General features: G+C 44.7%; 2 protein-coding genes across 6 annotated transcripts in view; one reads left to right on the forward strand and one right to left on the reverse strand.

Annotated features, from left to right (window-relative positions):
• Positions 1–3,596, reverse strand: part of NUMA1 (nuclear mitotic apparatus protein 1) — a 72,511-nt gene extending 68,915 nt beyond the window's left edge. Inside the window, exon 1 of the mRNA XM_060605714.3 lies at positions 3,485–3,596. The gene's annotated coding sequence lies outside the window, so the exon portion shown is untranslated. The remainder of the gene's footprint in view (positions 1–3,484) is intronic.
• A 191-nt stretch (positions 3,597–3,787) lies between these two features.
• On the forward strand, positions 3,788–18,367 carry LRRC51 (leucine rich repeat containing 51). Of its 5 annotated transcripts, XM_060605769.3 has the most exons (7): positions 3,878–3,926; positions 7,949–7,994; positions 10,451–10,533; positions 11,194–11,331; positions 15,976–16,181; positions 17,355–17,503; positions 17,771–17,982. In XM_060605769.3, exons 4-7 carry the CDS (start codon positions 11,250–11,252, stop codon positions 17,910–17,912), a joined length of 579 nt encoding a protein of 192 aa, XP_060461752.1. In that variant the 5' UTR covers positions 3,878–3,926; positions 7,949–7,994; positions 10,451–10,533; positions 11,194–11,249; the 3' UTR covers positions 17,913–17,982. The 5 variants fall into 5 exon arrangements, with proteins under 5 accessions (XP_078289261.1, XP_060461753.1, XP_060461752.1 ...); XM_060605770.3 differs by lacking the exon at positions 7,949–7,994 and having other exon boundaries at positions 3,862–3,926; positions 10,471–10,533; XM_060605771.3 differs by lacking the exon at positions 7,949–7,994 and having other exon boundaries at positions 3,909–3,926.
• The last annotated feature ends 201 nt before the right edge of the window (positions 18,368–18,568 follow it).

The raw sequence follows: 18,568 nt of genomic DNA on the forward strand, positions 1-18,568 counted from the left end.
AAAAAAAAAGCCAACAATACCAAGTATTCGCAAGAATACGAAGCAAACAGAGCTCTCACATACTGCTTAAATGGTGTTACCACTTGAGAAAACTGGTAATTTCTTAAAAAATTAAACATATACCACCATACAACCCAGCCATTCCACTCTGAAAAGGAAAGTATACAAACACTCAAAGATTTATACATGAATGCGCATAGCAATTTCATTTATAACATCCAAAACCTGGAAACAACTCAAATGTCCATGAACAGTGAATAAGCAAAATTACCTGATACAACCATATAACAGAATACTACTAACAAATTACTGATATATGCAACTAAATGGATAAATCTCACATGCATTATGCTATGTGAAAGGAACTAAGCCCAAAAATACAACTGTATGATTTAACTTATATAAAATTCTAGGAAACACAAATTAATCTACAATAGTTCCTGAGCCAAGGTGAAGGGAAACACGGACTGTAAAGAAGCACACAGAAATTTTGGGGAGTGATGGTACTGCTCTATAATTTGATTGTGGCAGCTTTTGATAAGTGTATATACATCTTTCAAAACTTTTCACTACAAATAAAGTTTACTGTACATAAATTATCCATAAGCAAAGTTGACTTAGACTGAGGGACAGAGCACAGTGGGGGAGGGGCAGAGCAGAAATCTGAAGCTGGCTCCAGGCTCTGAGCTGTCAGCAGAGCCCGACACTGGATCGAACTCACCATGAGATCGTGACCTGAGCCAGAGTCGGACACTCAACCAACTGAGCCACCCAGCTGTCCCATGACCGCAAATTTTTTTATAAAACTTATGCAAGATATGAAATCCCAGACTGAGGAATCACTATAAATCCCCAGTAGGGTAAAATTAAATCCACACCATGTAATGAAACTGTAGAACACAAACAACATGGGAAGATCTTTAAAACAGAGAAAAATGCAGGTTACCTAAAAAAATGATAGTTAAATTGTGAACACATTCTCAAAAGTAACAAAAAAAGCCAGAATTTCAGTAAAATAACATTTTCAACATGCTGAAAGAAAATATTTGGAAGCCTAGTACCCAGCTAAACTATCAAGACTAAAGAGTAAATAGGGGCGCCTGGGTGGCTTGGTCGGTTAAGCGTCCGACTTCGGCTCAGGTCATGATCTCACGGTCCGTGGGTTCAAGCCCCGCGTCGGGCTCTGTGCTGACGGCTAGGAGTCTGGAGCCTGTTTCAGATTCTGTGTCTCCCTCTCTCTGTGACCCTCCCCCGTTCATGCTCTGTCTCTCTGTCTCAAAAATAAATAAACGTTAAAAAAAAAAAAAAAGAGTAAATAAAGATGTTTCCCAGAAGAATGTTTACCACTAACTGACCCTCACTGAAGAAAACATCTGAAAGATACATTCATCTCTTTAACAAAAATGGAACAAAGTGCAAGAAAGAATTGTGACAAAACAAATAGTAAACATATAAGGGTAAGATGAAAAACTCACTGCAGCACAAAACATAATACTGTTGGGGAGCCTAGGTGGCTGAGCCGGTTAAGCACTGACTTCGGCTCAGGTCATGATCACACGGTTCATGAGTTCAAGCCCCACATCTGGCTCTGTGCTAACAGGTCAGAGCCTGAAGCCTGCTTTGGATCCTGTGTCTCCTCTCTCTGTGCCTCCCCCGCCCCTCTTTTTCTCTCTCTCTCTCTCTCAAAAATAAAATAAACATTAAAAAAAATTTTAACATAATGCTATTACAATACAGTAACAATTATTATCACTTAGAATTGTTCAATATTGAAATAGACTGCCTTTGGGAGTTGTCTCATTCTTGGAAGTGATCATTTTTGAGTTCAGACAACACCTTTTGAGAAGTTTGGTATACACTGGAGAAGAGGCTTAAATAAATGACCCCCAATATAGCTACTGACCACAGGGTGTTATCAATTAGACACAGCTGTCAAAACATTCCCTGATCAGTTCTGTGTAGCCACCTGTGGCAGGGCTTGCCCCTATCCTAACAGTTCTAGAATTCAAGTATTAGTTCAAAGCATTCTTCTCGCTCCCATATTCCATAAGTAAAGAAGAACACTCTAGATAGAAATGTTTCCTATATGAGCTTTCAGGTAATATCTTCTAGCTTTGGGGAAGTACAGCTTTGGCTTTTGATTAAGATTAAGGAATTACAATTAGTCATCATTTGCTTAAACTTGGGCCAAGAAAAGAGTACTTTAGGGGCTTTTACAGACAAGTACATGCTTCTTCCTCTAACGAGGAAATACCATACAGGAACAGAGAGGGAAGGAGTACATACACTAATCCCTGCTGACTGAAAGCTACCTTGCTTGATCTGAATGTTCCCTCCAGGTTCCCGTATATTCACAGCAGTAAAGATCTCCACAAGGTAGCCCCAATTCCCTTCCCAACAAGGTTTCTGCCCACCACAAAGTAACACACATGACGGTCCAGAACTTTGGAAAGACAGGACCAGGCAACAGACACCAGAGAGAGGAAAACTCGGATCAAAGCAAGTATCACATTTTTAGAAGGCAGCCCCATTCCCCACAAAAAGAATACAGCAGTTCAAAAGCCACTAAATGAAGATGGGAAAGCCAGGCTCCTATTCCCTTTCAGTCCATGAAAGCTCATTCATTTCAAAGCATACATTAATGGCCATGACATGTCTCACTCATAGCTGTCTAGGCATCAGGATAAAGGGACAAAAGACACTGTCTCCACTCAGAAGGACAAACATGCAGACACTCTTCCAATGCAAGATGAGAAGTACTCTTCCAGAGGTAACGAAGAAGGCGCACCCAGAGGAGGGAGCATCAAGCCAATTAGGTTCTTTCCCACCCACAACCTTCACACACTTAGTCATAAATTTGTACTTTCTAAGATGTTTCCATGAAACAACCTACCTGATTTGACCCTAAGAACAACTCACACACAGCCCCCACACGGCCCCTCCCCCCCTCAAGCCAACCCTCAAACACCCCAGTACAGCCAACCACGCACTAGCTATGTAATCCTGGCCAAAAAAACATTATAAAATACCGCCGGTTCCCTATCTCTAATAAAGTATAACTGGAAAATTAGGAATATTAAAAAGATGATCCATATAAAGGGTGTGGCACAGTGTCTGAAACGTAGTTGGTGCTCTGAAAACGTTTACTACCAATATTACTACTGCTACTGTTAACAATAATAGGCGGAGACTTTCCTGGGACCTCTCGCTCACAAGCCTTTCAGGAACAGGCACTACCCCGCACCCCGGTCGTCCTCAGGCAAAATTCCACGGACACACCCCCAAACAGACCCTCCCACTATGCACGCCGGTACCTCCCCTCGGAACAGGCGCCCCTCCTCACACACCTCACCCCCGATAAATCTCCCCAGAGTAGGTTACGAAGGAGGCTCTCGGCTCGCACCCGCCTCTCCAGCACCCCCTCCAGCACCGCATCCCTGCGGGCGCCCAGACCGAACAGCAGCCGCGGGCCCGCGCCGGTTACCTGGCCGCGCGCTCCCGCAGCGCCTCACGGTCCCCCGGGATCGTCTTCGTTGCGGACTCGCGCCAGCGCTCCGAGCGCACAATTAGTTTAAACTATGGCCCCGCCCCCTCGCACCACCCTCTGATTGGCCCCGGTCGGCTGGAGTTTCACGCAAGGGCACGCTTCAGGACCCGGGAAAAGGAAGTGTGAAGACCACTGGGAAGAGAGAAGCGGTGTCACTACTTCCGGAAGCCGGCCGCGACTTGAAAGCAAAGAAAACCACAAATCCCAGCACCGCCCGCGGCTTCGGAGGCCCGCCCCCCGGCGAACTACAACTCCCGGTAGGCATCAGGAAGCACTTTCGGCGCTTAGCCGAGTCGCGGTGGCGAAGGTAGTTACTATGGAGTTGGGCTGAGTAAGCAAGGGGTAGTGGGACGCCGAGCTGGAGGGAAAGCAACAGCGGGTGAGTCGGGCGGGAAAACAGGAAATTCACTCAAAGGAACAATTCGCTCTCTATAGAGAGGAGAGGAACACACAGAAAGATTAAGGAATTTCCTTTCTCGGGGACCTGAGATACCCCCGCACACACCCTTTACCCCTTTAACAACAAACAAGACACAACGTCCATATGGAATAGACTGGAGCGGGGAGGGGAGGAAAGGGCGCCGAGATACATACCCATACAGATTTACAGATTTGGGGGCGCTTAAGAACATCCCCCATCACAAACCTGGGTCCCCGCTCCCCAATACGAATGCTTCAAATCCCTGACACTGGGAGATCTGAAACGCCCTCAGAAAATGGGTTGATTTTTCCTTTGATGAACTGAGACCTCTTCAGGACATGAGTAAACTACAGGCCCTAATACTGGAGCTGTATGAGGCTTGAAGTGTCTCTTTCCTTACAAGCAGGAAAATCCTAGAATACAGCCTCCTTCTGAGTCAGCAGCATCTTCCCACACAAAGTCATGGGGGGGGGGGGGGGGGAGGGTCCTGTCCCTAAATTATCTCTTCTCTCTTTACCTCCACTATGGTCTGTTTCTCGGAGCTCTACTGTTAGAGTTTCATTCCTTTTACAGTCTTCATGATGGATTACCTTCGGCAACTTACCAGCACTTTCACATCCAGTCTCTTTTGAATTTTGTGAGTCAAGGATATTTATTCCCATTTTACAGATTGGAAAACTGAAACCCAAAGAGGAGCAGTAACTTGCCTGAGGCCACACAAGTCAGTGACAGCTAAGACTAGATAGATCCCCAGTTCTCCAACTTCCAGCTGGAGTAGATTGAACTGCCTCAGAGAAAAGAAGCCTTTATGGCCTACATTGGGGTATTTACACTTCAGGCAGAATGAGTCCAAATCTTCCTTGAGAGCTTAAATGGGGAAAAGGAACTAGAAAGATGGAAGACAATGGGAATCAAACAGATTTAACAAAACTAAACAGGAAATTATCTGGCTAATGCAACATCCACATCTGATGCTGCCATGAATAGCTGGCTTCTGGCTGGCTTCTAGGTGGCTGGTCCACTTACTATCTTACAGTCCCTCCAGGCTTGGTTCTAGGCCCACTTCACACTGCCGTATTCTCTTTGGTATTCTAATCCACCTCATTCACCACCTGTACACAGATGTACACAAGTATGTGCCCCCAGCCCAGCACTCATCTCTAAGCTCCAGGTCTGTCTAGCCAATTGCTTCTTCCAACATCTTCGTGTATCTCACAGACAATCCAAACTCAACACATCTGCAACTGATCATCTCTATGTACTCCAAGCCTGGATTTCTTACCATGTTCTCACCTCTGTCCAACATTATGGAAGCCAAAAACCCAAGAGTTATCCTTAATACAACTTCTATTTCGCATCCATCTCAAAGTTCTGTCAGCTTTACTTCTTAAATAGGACTTCTCTCTGGTCCTAGCTACCATCACATCCTTCCTGCCTTCCTTCCCAGCCATTTTGCATGCTGCAGCCAGAGTAGTCCTTCAAACCACAAATGTGATTTTGTTCACTCCCCCCAGCCCCATTTAAAAATATACCTGTGCCTTCCTATTGGTCTTAGCATCAAGCAACATCTCAGCCAGGCTCCTGTCTACGTCTCCAGCCCCCAGTCTAATATATATCCTTCCCTTTCTCCTCTCTAGTTATATAGCATTCTTTGAGGTCTTCAACGTTGATTTCCAGGTAATCTTTCACCATAGAGCTTTTGCACATGCTGTTTTTTCTGCCTGGAATGTTCATCTTTTCTCCCTGCTATAATTTATACTTATCCTTCAGTTTTCTCAATCACTTCTTTGGAAGGTCTTCTCTGACTGCTCAGACCAGGGTCAAATCCTTCAATTATACAAGCTCATGTCCCTCTCCGTTATAGTATTATTACTGTTGCATTTTTTTAATTTTTTTAAATGCTTGTTTTTGAGAGAAGAGAGAGAATGAGTGGAGGAGGGGCAGAGAAGGGAAGAAACAGAGGATCTGAAATGGGCTCTGTGCTGACAGCAGAGAGCCCGATGTGAAGCTCAAACTAACAGACCATGAGATCATGACCTGAGATGAAGTCAGATGCTTAACCAACTGAGCCACCCAGGTGCCCTGCAATTTTTTTAAGTGTTTATTATTTAGAGAGAGCGCACATCCATGCACAGGGGAGGGACAGAGAGAGAGGGAGAGAAAGAATTCCAAGCAGGCTTCATTTTATCAGTGCAGAGCCCTATGAGGGGTGCAAACCCATGAACTGTGAGATCATGTCCTGAGCCAAAATCAAGAGCCAGATGCTTAACCGACTAAGCCACCCAGGCGACCCATCGTTGTTATGATTTTTACATATTGATTAAGCACCTACTACTTGCCACCACTTTGGCACATGAGAAAAACATGGTTCCTGCCCTGGTGGAGTTTATGGACATACAGATGGTAAACAGATAATCTTAGGAGTGCTACCATGGCAGTAAGTATACGAGTCCAGAAGAGAAGTTCCACATCCAGATTGGGGCGTATATACAGGCTCAAAAGGTGATACCTGAACTGAGCCATAAAGAAGTAGCAAGGCAAAAGGAGAGAGAAACTGTATTCCAAGCAGAGGAAGGTAGATGTGTGGCAACCCAGTGGCAGGTGCAAGGAACTTAATTCAAGTAGGTGTATTAGCTGGGCTGCAGAATTAGAGATGAGGAGAAGCGATGGCAGTAGAGAGATAGGCAGGAGCTAGGTTGAATCTTGGACTTCCCTATGGCACCTGGAAGTATAACCTCCCACTAGAGTATGTGGTAGACTTTTCATGCCATTCTTTGACTTTTCTTCCACCTGTAGTCCATGACCAGAAACCCTCTCTAGGCCAGGCCATTTAGTCTCTTATCAGATCTCATCTGATTATTCCCAAAGCTTCTTATGCCATTGTATTGCTACTTACCTGAGAGGGAAGGAATAGGCTATCAACAAATCAAACTCCAATTGTTGTAATTTCCAGAAACTGAAAACAAATTTCCATCAACCTAGGATTGGTTAAAGTTAAATTAAGTAAATAAAGTAGGATACACACAAATTCTGTGAAATACTCTACAGTTATTAAAAGGGTGAGAGTCTACAACATTTTTTAAGCTTATTTATTTTGAAAGAGAGAGAGTGGGGGGGAGAGAGAGAGAGAGAGAGAGAGAGAATATCCCAAGTAGGCTCCACGCTGTCAGTGCAGAGCCCAATGCAGGACTCAATTTCATGAAGCATGAGATCATGACTTGAGCTGGAACCAAGAGTCAGATGCTTAACAGACTGAGCCACCCAGGCACCCATAGAGTCTACAATAATTTAAAGAGAAAAAAATACATTGTTAGCTAACACTACAAGGACAACCATATTTCAGTATAAAATGAGTATGCATCAAATCAGTATGCATCAAATCATAGACTTTTAGTTTCTACTTGATGTACTTCTCTATGTTGTTTGACTTTATTCAGCTATCATGTTAACTTTTAAAATTAAAGATAAAAGATATTTCTAGTTTGGAAGAGAAAAATTCCAAAACAAGACAAGTATTCCTCTAAAACTGTCATTTGTCAAGTTAACCTGGATAAATGAGGAAGGCACTGTGATCTGACTGGTTATGAGGCAGAATAGCAGCTGGGAAAGACAGACTCCAAAAACGCAGCCACTGAAGTGAGCAAGGCAGCCTCAGGTTTTTGTCAGTTTGGGTATACCTACCCAGCAGCCAGATTTACCATGTGACACCTGAAGACGCAATTCATTTCTTCCTTCATTTTTCCATTATCCATTTGTTCATCAAGCCTTTAGTGAATACCCATTCTTTGCTAGGCTCAGTGCAGAGTAATGGTGGGAAGAGAGAAAGAAGTCTGATTTCTGTCCCTGCCCTTGAGCTTACAAGGAAGGAATAGGAAGTAGTTTATAAAGAAATGTACAGAGAATACAACTGCTTCAATGTATTAAGCACCTGCTGCAGGACATAAAACAGCACTCAAAATAGGTTTGTCTCCATTTTACAGATGAGGAAACAGGCTGCGATAAAATTTTGTTCAAAGTATAATACAGGTATGTATCAGTTAGCTATTGCTGTATGGCAAACTATCCAAAACCATACTTTAAAACATATAGCTTAAAACAATACACATTTATTATTGCTTCCAAGTCTTTCAGTCAGCTATGTTTCTTCTGGTCTTGGCTCAGCTCATTAATGTGTCTGCAGGCACCTGTGGGTTGTGTGACTATCCTGAACTTGACTTGGTATAAGCTGGCTATTGGCTAGTCTAGGATGGCCTCAGGTGGGAACACTAGCTCTCTGCATGTATCTCACCTGCACGTTTCTCACATCCCTCCAGTAGGCTAGCCATTTTCTCTTGGCACAGGTAAAGAGCAAGAGGGCATGCCCTCTCTTTAAGCTTCTGTTAGTTTCATATCTACCAACATCCCATTGGTCAAGGCAAGTCATATGGCTGAGCCCAGCATGAAAGTGGATAGAACTACAGAGTTACAGGGCAAAAAGGACAGATACAAGGAAGACCATGAATAGGAACAATCAAGGGAATCAATCTATAGGACACATTGATCAATTTTTTTCTGGAAAGACAGGCTTCATCAGAGGGTACACTAGGCTTGGGAACTGAAACATGATTAACATTCACTAAATAGGCAGCTATTTCTTAGAACTTGATGTGGGCTGGTTTGCCACAATCGATGGAATCCTAGCAGGCTTTTCTGTGCCCATGACAGACAGGGTTCTGTTATTTACTATCTTGGCTTCATTCCTTCTGGTCAGGTACAGGGCAGCAGCCATTCCACAAATGTTGGCAGAATTGAATCGACTTTCTTACTGTGAATGAGGTGTGGACTGAAATAGCTGAACCTGGGAGCCAATTGTTAGAAAGAACAGCTTAGCATCAACACTCCCAAAACAGAAATCCTTGTATTTGGCAGTTTCTCATTCATTCCTCCCACAAACATTTCTCGAGCGCCTGTTGTAAGCCAGGTTCTGTGTCAGATGATGAACAAAATTTAGTGCCAGCTCACAGCCTGGGCTACTATTTAAATGGAGAAGAGTAATAACCCTCTCCACCTGGCAATTTACCTAACTACTTGGGGCCCCATGTTTAATACTAACGCATCCAGAAAAATGCATCAGGAGCTGGTGCAACACAAAATTCTGAGTGAGGTTCTCAATGGTCAAGGAAACTAATGACAAAATTCTGCCCTTAAATATTCTAAGCTAAAATCCACGTCCAGTAGTGCAGAACTCTGGGGTCCCAACCCAGGACTTTGAGAAAATTATCCAATCTCTCAAAGGCATCGAACCTGTTGTAGGTGCTCAAGTGGAATGGGCTTCTCTGTCTCAGTGAGAACACAAGCCAGGTTCCTGTGTCTGGAAAAACATGTGTTCTTTGCTGTCTGTCTGTTGATTTGATACCTAAAAGATTCTGGTCTCCCTAATCAACAGTCTGTGCCCACCAGGCCAGTTCCAATTTAACAAGAGAATTCAGCTGTGAAGTGACTCAAGGTGGCACTTCCACGAAGCTCAGTTGAGACTGCTGCTTTTTGAGAGGAAGACATCATTCAGTTTCCATTCTTCTACACATGTGAAATCACCAAAAAAAGGAATTTACTTGAACTGTATTAAGTTGAATTATAAGCTATCAAGTCCATGGTTTTTAAGGGAAATTTCATTTTAAGAGAATGCACAGATTTCATTTTCTGCGTAAAACCTGTTTGCTTCTTTGAATCAAATGATAACTCCATATCCTAAGGTTTCCCTTTTTACTTTGGCTGCCAGGAATTTCAGAGATAACATAGGCCGTTTCCTAATTGTTAGATACATCTCTCTCCTTTCTTCTTTAATTTGCCTTCTAACCTTTCTCTTCCATGTTTCCATTTGCCACTAGTCATCCGTGGCTGTTGAGCACTTGACAGGTAGCATGTCCACACCAGGATGTGCTATGTTAAGTGTAAAATGTCTCAATTATTAATATCAATTATATGTTGAATATTTTGGATATATTGGATTAAATAGATTAAGCTTCATCTGTTTCTCTTGACTTTTCATGGCTACTAGAAAATTTTAAACTATACACTTGAAAAAAATTATGTATGTGGCCTGCATTTGCAGTGTTCATTATATTTCAGTTGAACAGCTCTGTTCCGTAAATCATCCCGTTTTATGCATGTATTGTTGTAAACTACCTCAAATCCTTCTGGAAAGCAGATGAAGTATAGTAACTGCAAAGGCGATGATGGCAGTGGAAGCAATGAGGAAGGGGAGGCTGACTGGGATGTGCACTTGTTGGTCTATTTGTCTTTTGTTTGTATGTGTCACATTCAAACCCCCTTGGTATAAAGTGTGTTCAGCTCTCTTCTTCCCAGGTGAGTAGTATTCTCATGGCTCTCTCCAGTCTCTTGAAAATTTCTCTGTTTGAGTTCATTGGAATTGGAAAGGATCTAATAAAACAATTCACACCACATTGTAAATGACTGATAACACTGTGTTCACCCCTCTCAAGGGGTATTTCCATTTTAACAGGGAACAATCCCTGAACCCAAAGGAATGAATCCCTAATGGTGGAGTTTCAGGCATCAGTGACAGGTGAGTGACTGAAGTAGACTCTGGTTTTATGTGTATGTGTTTATATACATATGACTGTATTCGGGATGTGGCTGAAAATAGAGTCTATTGAAAGGAAATGGGGCTGACAGACATAGGGTCTATGGAAAGGAAATGGGGCTGACAGACAAGCTGAGCAGAGGTAACAAGTCCCCAGCTGGTCAGATTGCAAAGGGCTGTCAGACACCTGATCCAATGCAGGTGCTCAGGAGTTTGTTAAGCAATAGAATAGCCCAGTTGATGTCACCAGAGTGTAGGTACCAAGACAGCCTCCATGGTAACTACTATGGAGTAGCACAAAGCGGGGCTCAGAGTAGGATGCAGGAGGCTATGATTGCAGTCCACACTGACTCATTGGCTTAACTTTCGGCAAGTGCTTTCATCCTGGGGTCTCAGTTTCTTTGTGTAGAAAGAGAAATGGGTGTTACAATTATCAATGAGCTCTAAGGGATGTAAAAGTTCTCTGAGAAGTAGGAAGGTGCCCTACAAATGCAAGGAACCATGCTTAATATCTTAAAATAGAAATGCAGCCAGGCAAGCCTTGAGTGGTAGAGGATAGAAAGGAAGGGTGGAAGGCTATGGGGATACCAGAAGGCCTATGCCCCTTGTACCTGCAACACCCGTCCTTCTCTGTCCTCCCAGGCTGAACCCGGACTCCCAGGGCCAGTGCTTACACCTGACAAACGATGGCCTGAGCTATGAGCAAAGAGGACTATATGAACACTTCAGTGCAAGAGCCCCCTCTTGACTACTCCTTCCGAAGCATCCATATGATCCAAGGTCAGCCCACAGAGTACAGCACTCCACTCACCATAGCAACAGGCTGGGTATGGTCCCCAGGGAGAAACCAGTCTTCTACTTAAAAGCCTAAATTCCTGTATGCTTGCAATTTTGTTGTTTTGGGGAGGAGTAGGGGTAGGGAGGTGGTAGGAAGAGGTGGTAGGAGTGGGAGGGATAATTGATCCTCTTTGAAAGAAGCCAGCCTACAACAGTAAAGTCAGGTGGAAGAAAATTGGGAAACCAGTCTATCAGCCAATGGTTTTATTCTCCTGTTTTTACCTGAAGAGACGAAAAGACTAATGAAAACACAAGCAGAACCCTCTCTCCTCTAAGGACACAAGCCTATTCTGATCACTGGTAAAACATGCAAGGTCTCATTATTAACAATGGGCATGTTTCCAGTTTAAATATTTATTGACAAATATCTTATATTCATTCCAGTCATATCCAAGTTTATTCAATCATCACCCACACTTATTTCAGGTTTCAGCACTGCCCATGCTCATTCCCATTTTGTTATTCAATGTCCTTGTAAATAGGTGGCTCATACTCTTCAGGAAGGGACAGAAAGAGAGAGAGAGACAGAGAGAGAGAGACAGAGAGAGAGAGAGAGAATCATATTCTCAGGAGAATATGCTTCTTCCCAAGGGAATTCTGCTGTCCCTAGACTTTACCATCTGCCCTCACAGAATACATGCTGGCACCCACATATCCTAGCCCCAGTAGCTGGCTTTGGTTTTCTCACATAGGCAATTGGTGACTAATTTTAAGCTCAGAAAAAAGGCAAATAGTTATCCAGGAGGTACTAGCCTTGGCTTGTGTTTAGGGCACTACTGGGCTCCCACCAGACACAGTGGTAACTCATGTTCTGTCATGGACATACACTCACCTACCATGATCTTTATTGGGCACTGTATCACTCTTAATTGATATAGTCTGTGTTTCACAAGGGTTTGAGCTGTAATGGTCATGTACAAGATAGCTGAGGTGACAAATAAGGGAATAGCTGAGTGGGGAATAGCTTTGTCCTCTACGGAACCCTCAGAATAAGGGGACAATCTACTACAACCAAGAATAACCACACAGCACAAACCATGATCTGTACAGATGCCCTTTCATTGAATCACTAATATTTACTGAGCACCTATTTAGTAAGCACATGTGTATACACACATGCCAGGCATTGTGCTCCTTGCTGTGTGTTGTAAGGAGGAGAAAAAGACAGGTGCATCCAAGCCCCAAAGGCCCTCTGGTTCCACAGAACTTGTGGAAAGAGTTTAGGAGTACTTGATAAACTATTTGCTTGAAGTAATCGATAGATGGATTATAGACTCTGAAATGGCAGGGACTTTAGACCACATCCAACCCAAAGTCCTCTAACTTCTGCTCGCTCGTGAACCTACAGTGGTAAGGGAGTCCCCTATGACACCCACTTACCAACCCCTCCCATTATGAGGTGAGGAATGATGCAAAGAAGTTATCATCAAACTAGCTCCCACCCTCTAGGGACACGTGGAAAAGTTGCACAGCAATCTTTCAGAGATATGAAGACAGGATCACATTTTCCCGTCTTCCTGGGGCTGAACACTCCACAGTTCTTTGGGCACTGATATTTGTGATCTGTTTTCCAGACCTGCCTTGGCCTACTCTGAACAAGGCAGCTTCAACAGATCCTCAAGCAGTGCACTACCCTGGTGGAGTCTAAGGGAACAGAAGTATGTAGCAGCGGGATACCCCATTCCACCCTTGATACCAGCAGCCCCAATAGGAGCCTCACGTTTTAGGCAGCACAGTCCTGCTAGTGTCTAATTCTGAGCTAGAGATCAGCCCATGCTTGGTGGCATTCCTCAAGCTGCTGCCTCATCAGACTGGATGCTAATCCATATGGGTTTATTTTAACCCTTTTATTCAGCTGTGTCATTTCATTGGGGGTTCTTGGGATATGGTGGTGGGGAGGGGACAGGATAAGGAGTTTATTCATGAGCTGGAGCACTCTGCTCCAGTGCCCTTCTGCCACCTCCCCCCAACTTCCTGCTCACTCCAGCATTAAGGCAGAGAGCCATCTGGTGGATGCTGCTGGATGTGCAGCAGAGGAGGAGAGGAAGTTAACACTGGGAGGAGGGGATGGGAAGGGAGGAAGCATGTCCAGTGAGAGTTGAGGGGAGTGACAACAGCTGGCCAGGCTCAGCAAACCCTAAATACTTACTTCCCCTGAGGCAGGTTTTGACAAGTAATGAAGGGCTTAGGGAGAACAGGAAAAATGTAGTCACCTCAGCCATAGCTGGTATCTGGTTCTGGCTCTGCCACCATGAATTTGGGCAGGGCCCATCCTTTCTTTGACCTCATTTGTCAAAACGTGAATGGGGGCCTATACAGATGGATTGTAAAATTACTGTGTTCCCTGTTCTCTCTCCTCCTTAACCAAACTTTCTGAGGGTGTTGTTTACACTACCTGCTTAGATTTCCTGAACCGTCCCTTCACCCTTGAACTCAGTCCAATCTAGCTTCTGTCCCCAGGCCCTCGTCATTTCATTGAAATAGTCCTCACCAAGGTCACAAGGAGCTTCTGAGTTGCCGAAATTAGTTTTCAGACCTTATCTCCCGAAACTCCCGCTTATAAACTATGGATTCCCCAAGCATCTGTAAAATTATCTTCTCGAGGTTCTCCCTCCGATTATTCATAACTATTTAATAGACTCCCCTTCCTCCTTGTCCCTTCTCTCTACCCTCACTCGTGTGGAATCTCATCTATTTCTCTAACTTGTACACCTTCTATGCTAATGATTCTCATCTCTTTCCTGAGCATCAGGCTTTCATATTCAGCTGCTTACTTGGCTTCTCCACCTTTTTGTGCTACAGGAACCTCAGACACACACCAAGGCCAAGCCTTCCAACCCCAGTTTCTGTCTTTCTAATTCCTTATCATTCACACAAACAAGAAACTGGGCACTACCCTTGATTATTCTTCTACTCTTAACATCCAATCAATCATCAAGTCATGCTGATTTTCTGTTCCACTTCATCTCTTGTCTGGATGACTGAAAGAGCCACATCGGTCCTCAGTCCCATCCACTCCCTTTAATCCATACTCCACACTAAAGCTTCAGAATGATCTTTTTGTAGGGCACCTGGGTGGCTCAGTTAAGCGTCCGACTCTTGACTTCGGCTCAGTAAAATCATAGCTCTTGTTATCAGGCACCAACTGTGCCTTGTACTGAGTTCTTTTGTGGAAGAGGTAGCTAAACTACAGCACTGATTTTTCATGAACTCAGGCTCAAATTTTAAGAAATAAAATACCTTATCTAGGATCCCTATCTTACAGTTCATGAGTTCAAGCCCCACACCCGACTGTGCACTGACAATGCAGAGTCTGCTTGGGATTCTCACTCTCTCCCTCCCTCTCTTTAGTAGTATCTCACATAGTATCTCTCTCTCAAAATAAATAAATTAAAAAAAAAAAAAAAAAGAATGAGGGGCTCCTGGGTGGCTCAGTTGGTAAAGCATCCAACTTTGGCTCAGGTCATGATCTATGGTTCCTGGGTTCAAGCCCTGCATTGGGCTTCCCACTGACAGTGTGGAGCCTCCTTGGGATTCTCTCTCCCTCTCTCTCTGCCCCTCCCCATTTGCATGTGTTCACTCTCTCTCAAAAATAAACTTAAAAAAAAAAAAAAGATCTTCTACATTGAAAGATTTGAATCACCTCATTTGCTTAAACCCTCCACTGGCTTCCCATTGCCCACAGGATAAAGTCCAAAACACTCAGCCTGGCATTCAAAGCTCCTTGTCTTTTTCCTCCTTGCCCACCTTGTGCAGCACATGCCCATATATACACACTGTTCCACACCTCATGCCTCTTCTCCTGTCATGCTGTTCTCACCCTTTCCACCCTTTACTTGGTTAATGTCTCCTGATCCACTGAGTTCCATCGCAGGTTTCAACTTCCCTAAGTTCCCAGATTATGTTAGGAGCCCCACTTCATAGTTCTGTTGCTGTTACATTGCCAACATTGCCAACAACATTGATGTTGTTTTCATCTTGCTGGTATGAGCTCCTCCAAGGCACAAACAACTGCTTCATCCCTGCCCTGTTACTCATACAGAGTTTGGCATAGACCATCTCTCATTTTGTTTACTGCTATATATCCAGTATCTGGCACATACACAGTTGCTCAATATTAACGCGAGAAAGAGGACATCAGAATGTGTTGTACTTTAGTGAATGCTATGGGCTCCACCAGCGGTAAGTCTAGATTTTGTGCTGTCATCTCGGTTCAAGCCTGACAATTCTGGGTTCTTAACTTCCACAAAATTAAGAGTGATTTTGCCTCCCTCAACCCCTCAAACAGGGGTGGTACACAAAGGACCCAATGATATGATAGACATGAGGGGACCATGTGACCCAAACCAAGAGTTTGGGATGGGAAGTCTTTGACCCTCAGTCCAAGCTTATTTGGATTCCTGGGGTCTATGGGACAGGGTCCTGGACTGACCATTGGTAGAGTCATACTAGACTCAAGCATGGAGCTATGGTCCTGCCAGCCCCTCCAGCTATAGCTTAGGCTGTAAATCCGCCCAGCTCTGTCCCTTCCCAATGCTAAGACAGAAAAGCAAAGATGATAACCCAAGTCTTACTTTGTCCCCACAGATCTGACAAGCGAGGAGCCAAGAACAGGGCTACGACCACTAAGGCACTCAAAGTCAGGGAAGTCACTGACCCAGTCCCTGTGGCTGAACAACAATGTCCTCAATGACCTGAAAGATTTCAGCCATGTGGTTTCACTGCTTCTGGAGCATCCAGAGAACTTGGCCTGGATCGATCTATCCTTCAACGACCTGACTTCAATTGACCCTGTGAGTACCCAGCCCTGAGAGTCCAGTCAGGATGGGCCTGATCCCACCTTTTCTAGCTCCCAGCTTCTCTACTTCCCACATATTATCAAAGAAGTAATGAGGCAGTGTGGTACGGTACAAAGTACATGGCTGTGGGCTCAGAGAGATGTAGGTTCAAATCCTAGATCTTACTGTGTGATTTTGAGCAAGACACCCAACCTTTCAAAATGTCAGCATCCCTGTCTGAAAAAATGGAGAGCATATGCCAGCATCATAAAGGTTTTGTAAGGATTAAATGAGAATTATGAAAAACAACTGGAACATAGCAGGCTGCACTAAAATCACAGCTCTTGTTATCTGGCACCCCCTGTGCCTTGTGCTGAGTTATTTTGTGGAAGAAATAGCTAGACTGCAGCACTGATCTTCCATGAACTCACACTCAAATTTTAAGAAATAAACAGAACTGGGGGTGCCTGGGTGGCTCAGTTGGTTGGGCGTCCGACTTCGGCTCAGGTCATGATCTCGCGGTCCGTGAGTTCGAGCCCCGCATCGGGCTCTGGGCTGACAGCTCAGAGCCTGGAGCCTGTTTCGGATTCTGTGTCTCCCTCTCTCTCTGACCCTCCCCTGCTCATGCTCTGTCTCTCTCTGTCTCAAAAATAAATAAATGTTATAAAAAAAAAAAAAAAAAAAAGAAATAAACAGAACTGGCCCTGTCTTGTCCAGGATCCCTATGGAAAGCAGCTAGAGAATGACTTGGTAACTATTCCCCAGGTGTAGAGATCCCAATTTAACTACTATTTGAAAGCTTCTCTTTTGTACCTAGCATGATGTTCTGTACCCCTGTCCCCTGTTGTGAAAGAATCTTAAATCACTAAAGCTGAAAAGGCCTTCAGTGTAGGGCCAGCTAAGGCTCAAGGAGAGGCAGGAGAGCCCAGGCACCTGGCAAGTCAGTGGCTATGCTAGGAACCAGGATCATATCTCCTGCACCTTAGATCATAGCTCTGTGTCAATGTGTGTTAGCCCTTCAAAGCTAAATGAAAAGTAGGTTGGAGTCGTCTGCAGTGGCTGCAGCGGAATGGCATAGACTGGAAATCAAGTTGTTTCTCAAACTCTTCCTTCTCTGCCCACAAGCCAGTCCTGAGCACAGATCCAGGACCCTGTCCATTCTGGCTTTCGGTTTCCTTCCCTCAACAGGTCCTGACAACTTTCTTCAACCTCAGTGTCCTCTATCTCCATGGCAACAGCATCCAGCGCCTGGGAGAAGTGAACAAGCTGGCTGTCCTCCCTCGACTCCGGAGCCTGACACTCCATGGGAACCCCATAGAGGAAGAGAAGGGGTATAGGTGAGCGCCCTGCCCCTGGGCTGGGCTCCTCTGAGGGGGAAAGGAGGTGGGAAGATAAGAAGTCCAACACCATTATTCTGCCATGCTGGGACAGGGAAAGGAGTAGAGACCTTTAGGCATTTCTTGCCTATCAGGAGAAACTCTGTCATCCCCCAAATTATACTTAAGTTCCTCCATTCCTTGCAGTTAGGGGAGATAGTGGCAACTGGTGGAGGGGGAAGGAGGTTCTGGTGCAGGGCTGGCCCCCAGCCTGAGTCTTCCCCACAGGCAATATGTGCTGTGCACCCTGCCCCGTATCACCACATTCGACTTCAGCGGGGTCACCAAGGCAGACCGCACCACAGCTGAAGTGTGGAAGCGCATGAACATCAAGCCCAAGAAGGTCCGGATCAAGCAGAATGCACTCTGAGGTTCTCAGGCCCCAGCAGTCCTGAGAGGATGGTCAGTTTGGTTTAACAATAAACGATTTGAGCAGTTGAGCAGGTGCGAAGTCACCTGTGTCATGTAAAAACGTCCTCCAACTCAGGCACTTGTCAGTAGCTCCAGTGTTATTTGGCTGAAAGAGGGAGGCAGTGGAGGAAAAGGCCTGTTGCAACACCTGGGACACGGGGGACCTGGGTTTACTGGTATGTCCTTGGGAGACTTACCTCTCTGAGCCCTTTCTTTACTCTTCCATTCAGACATGCTGGGGTTAGAGCTGTTTCACAGAGTGCCAAGTTTCTGTGGAGATCCCTCAGAGAAGACGACAGGCTGTGATCTTTGAACCCCCCACTTCGATCAGATCAGGGTATTTCTGCTCTGTCTTACATGTTGGGATTCTGCTTGAGATTTCATTTGATAAAGGGAATCTTCTGCTTGAAAACACTGGCTTGCTGGCTCCATATCAAGTATTCTTGGTCTGCCTTTATCCCCCAACCCTGGGCTTGTTGGTAATTCCACTGAATTTGAGGCAGGGCCCCAACAGCGAGAGCTGCCTCAGATTCAAGTCTGTTCAGTTTTGACAGTGTTCCCATCACCAAGAAAGGACAAGCATGGTCTTATCCAATCTGATGTTATTCCAGGCCA

Source organism: Panthera onca, chromosome D1, assembly GCF_046562875.1.
Source record: "Panthera onca isolate mPanOnc1 chromosome D1, mPanOnc1 haplotype 2, whole genome shotgun sequence".
Lineage (NCBI taxonomy): Eukaryota > Metazoa > Chordata > Mammalia > Carnivora > Felidae > Panthera > Panthera onca.

Excerpts from the sequence above, each read along its gene's own strand:
- LRRC51 (XM_078433135.2), top strand. The coding sequence starts at position 11,250 with ATGAGCAAAGAGGACTATATGAACACTTCAGTGCAAGAGCCCCCTCTT. Across the intron at positions 11,332-15,975 it reads AAGCATCCATATGATCCAAG|ATCTGACAAGCGAGGAGCCA; the intron begins GTCAGCCCACAG and ends TTGTCCCCACAG. Across the intron at positions 16,182-17,354 it reads ACCTGACTTCAATTGACCCT|GTCCTGACAACTTTCTTCAA; the intron begins GTGAGTACCCAG and ends TTCCCTCAACAG.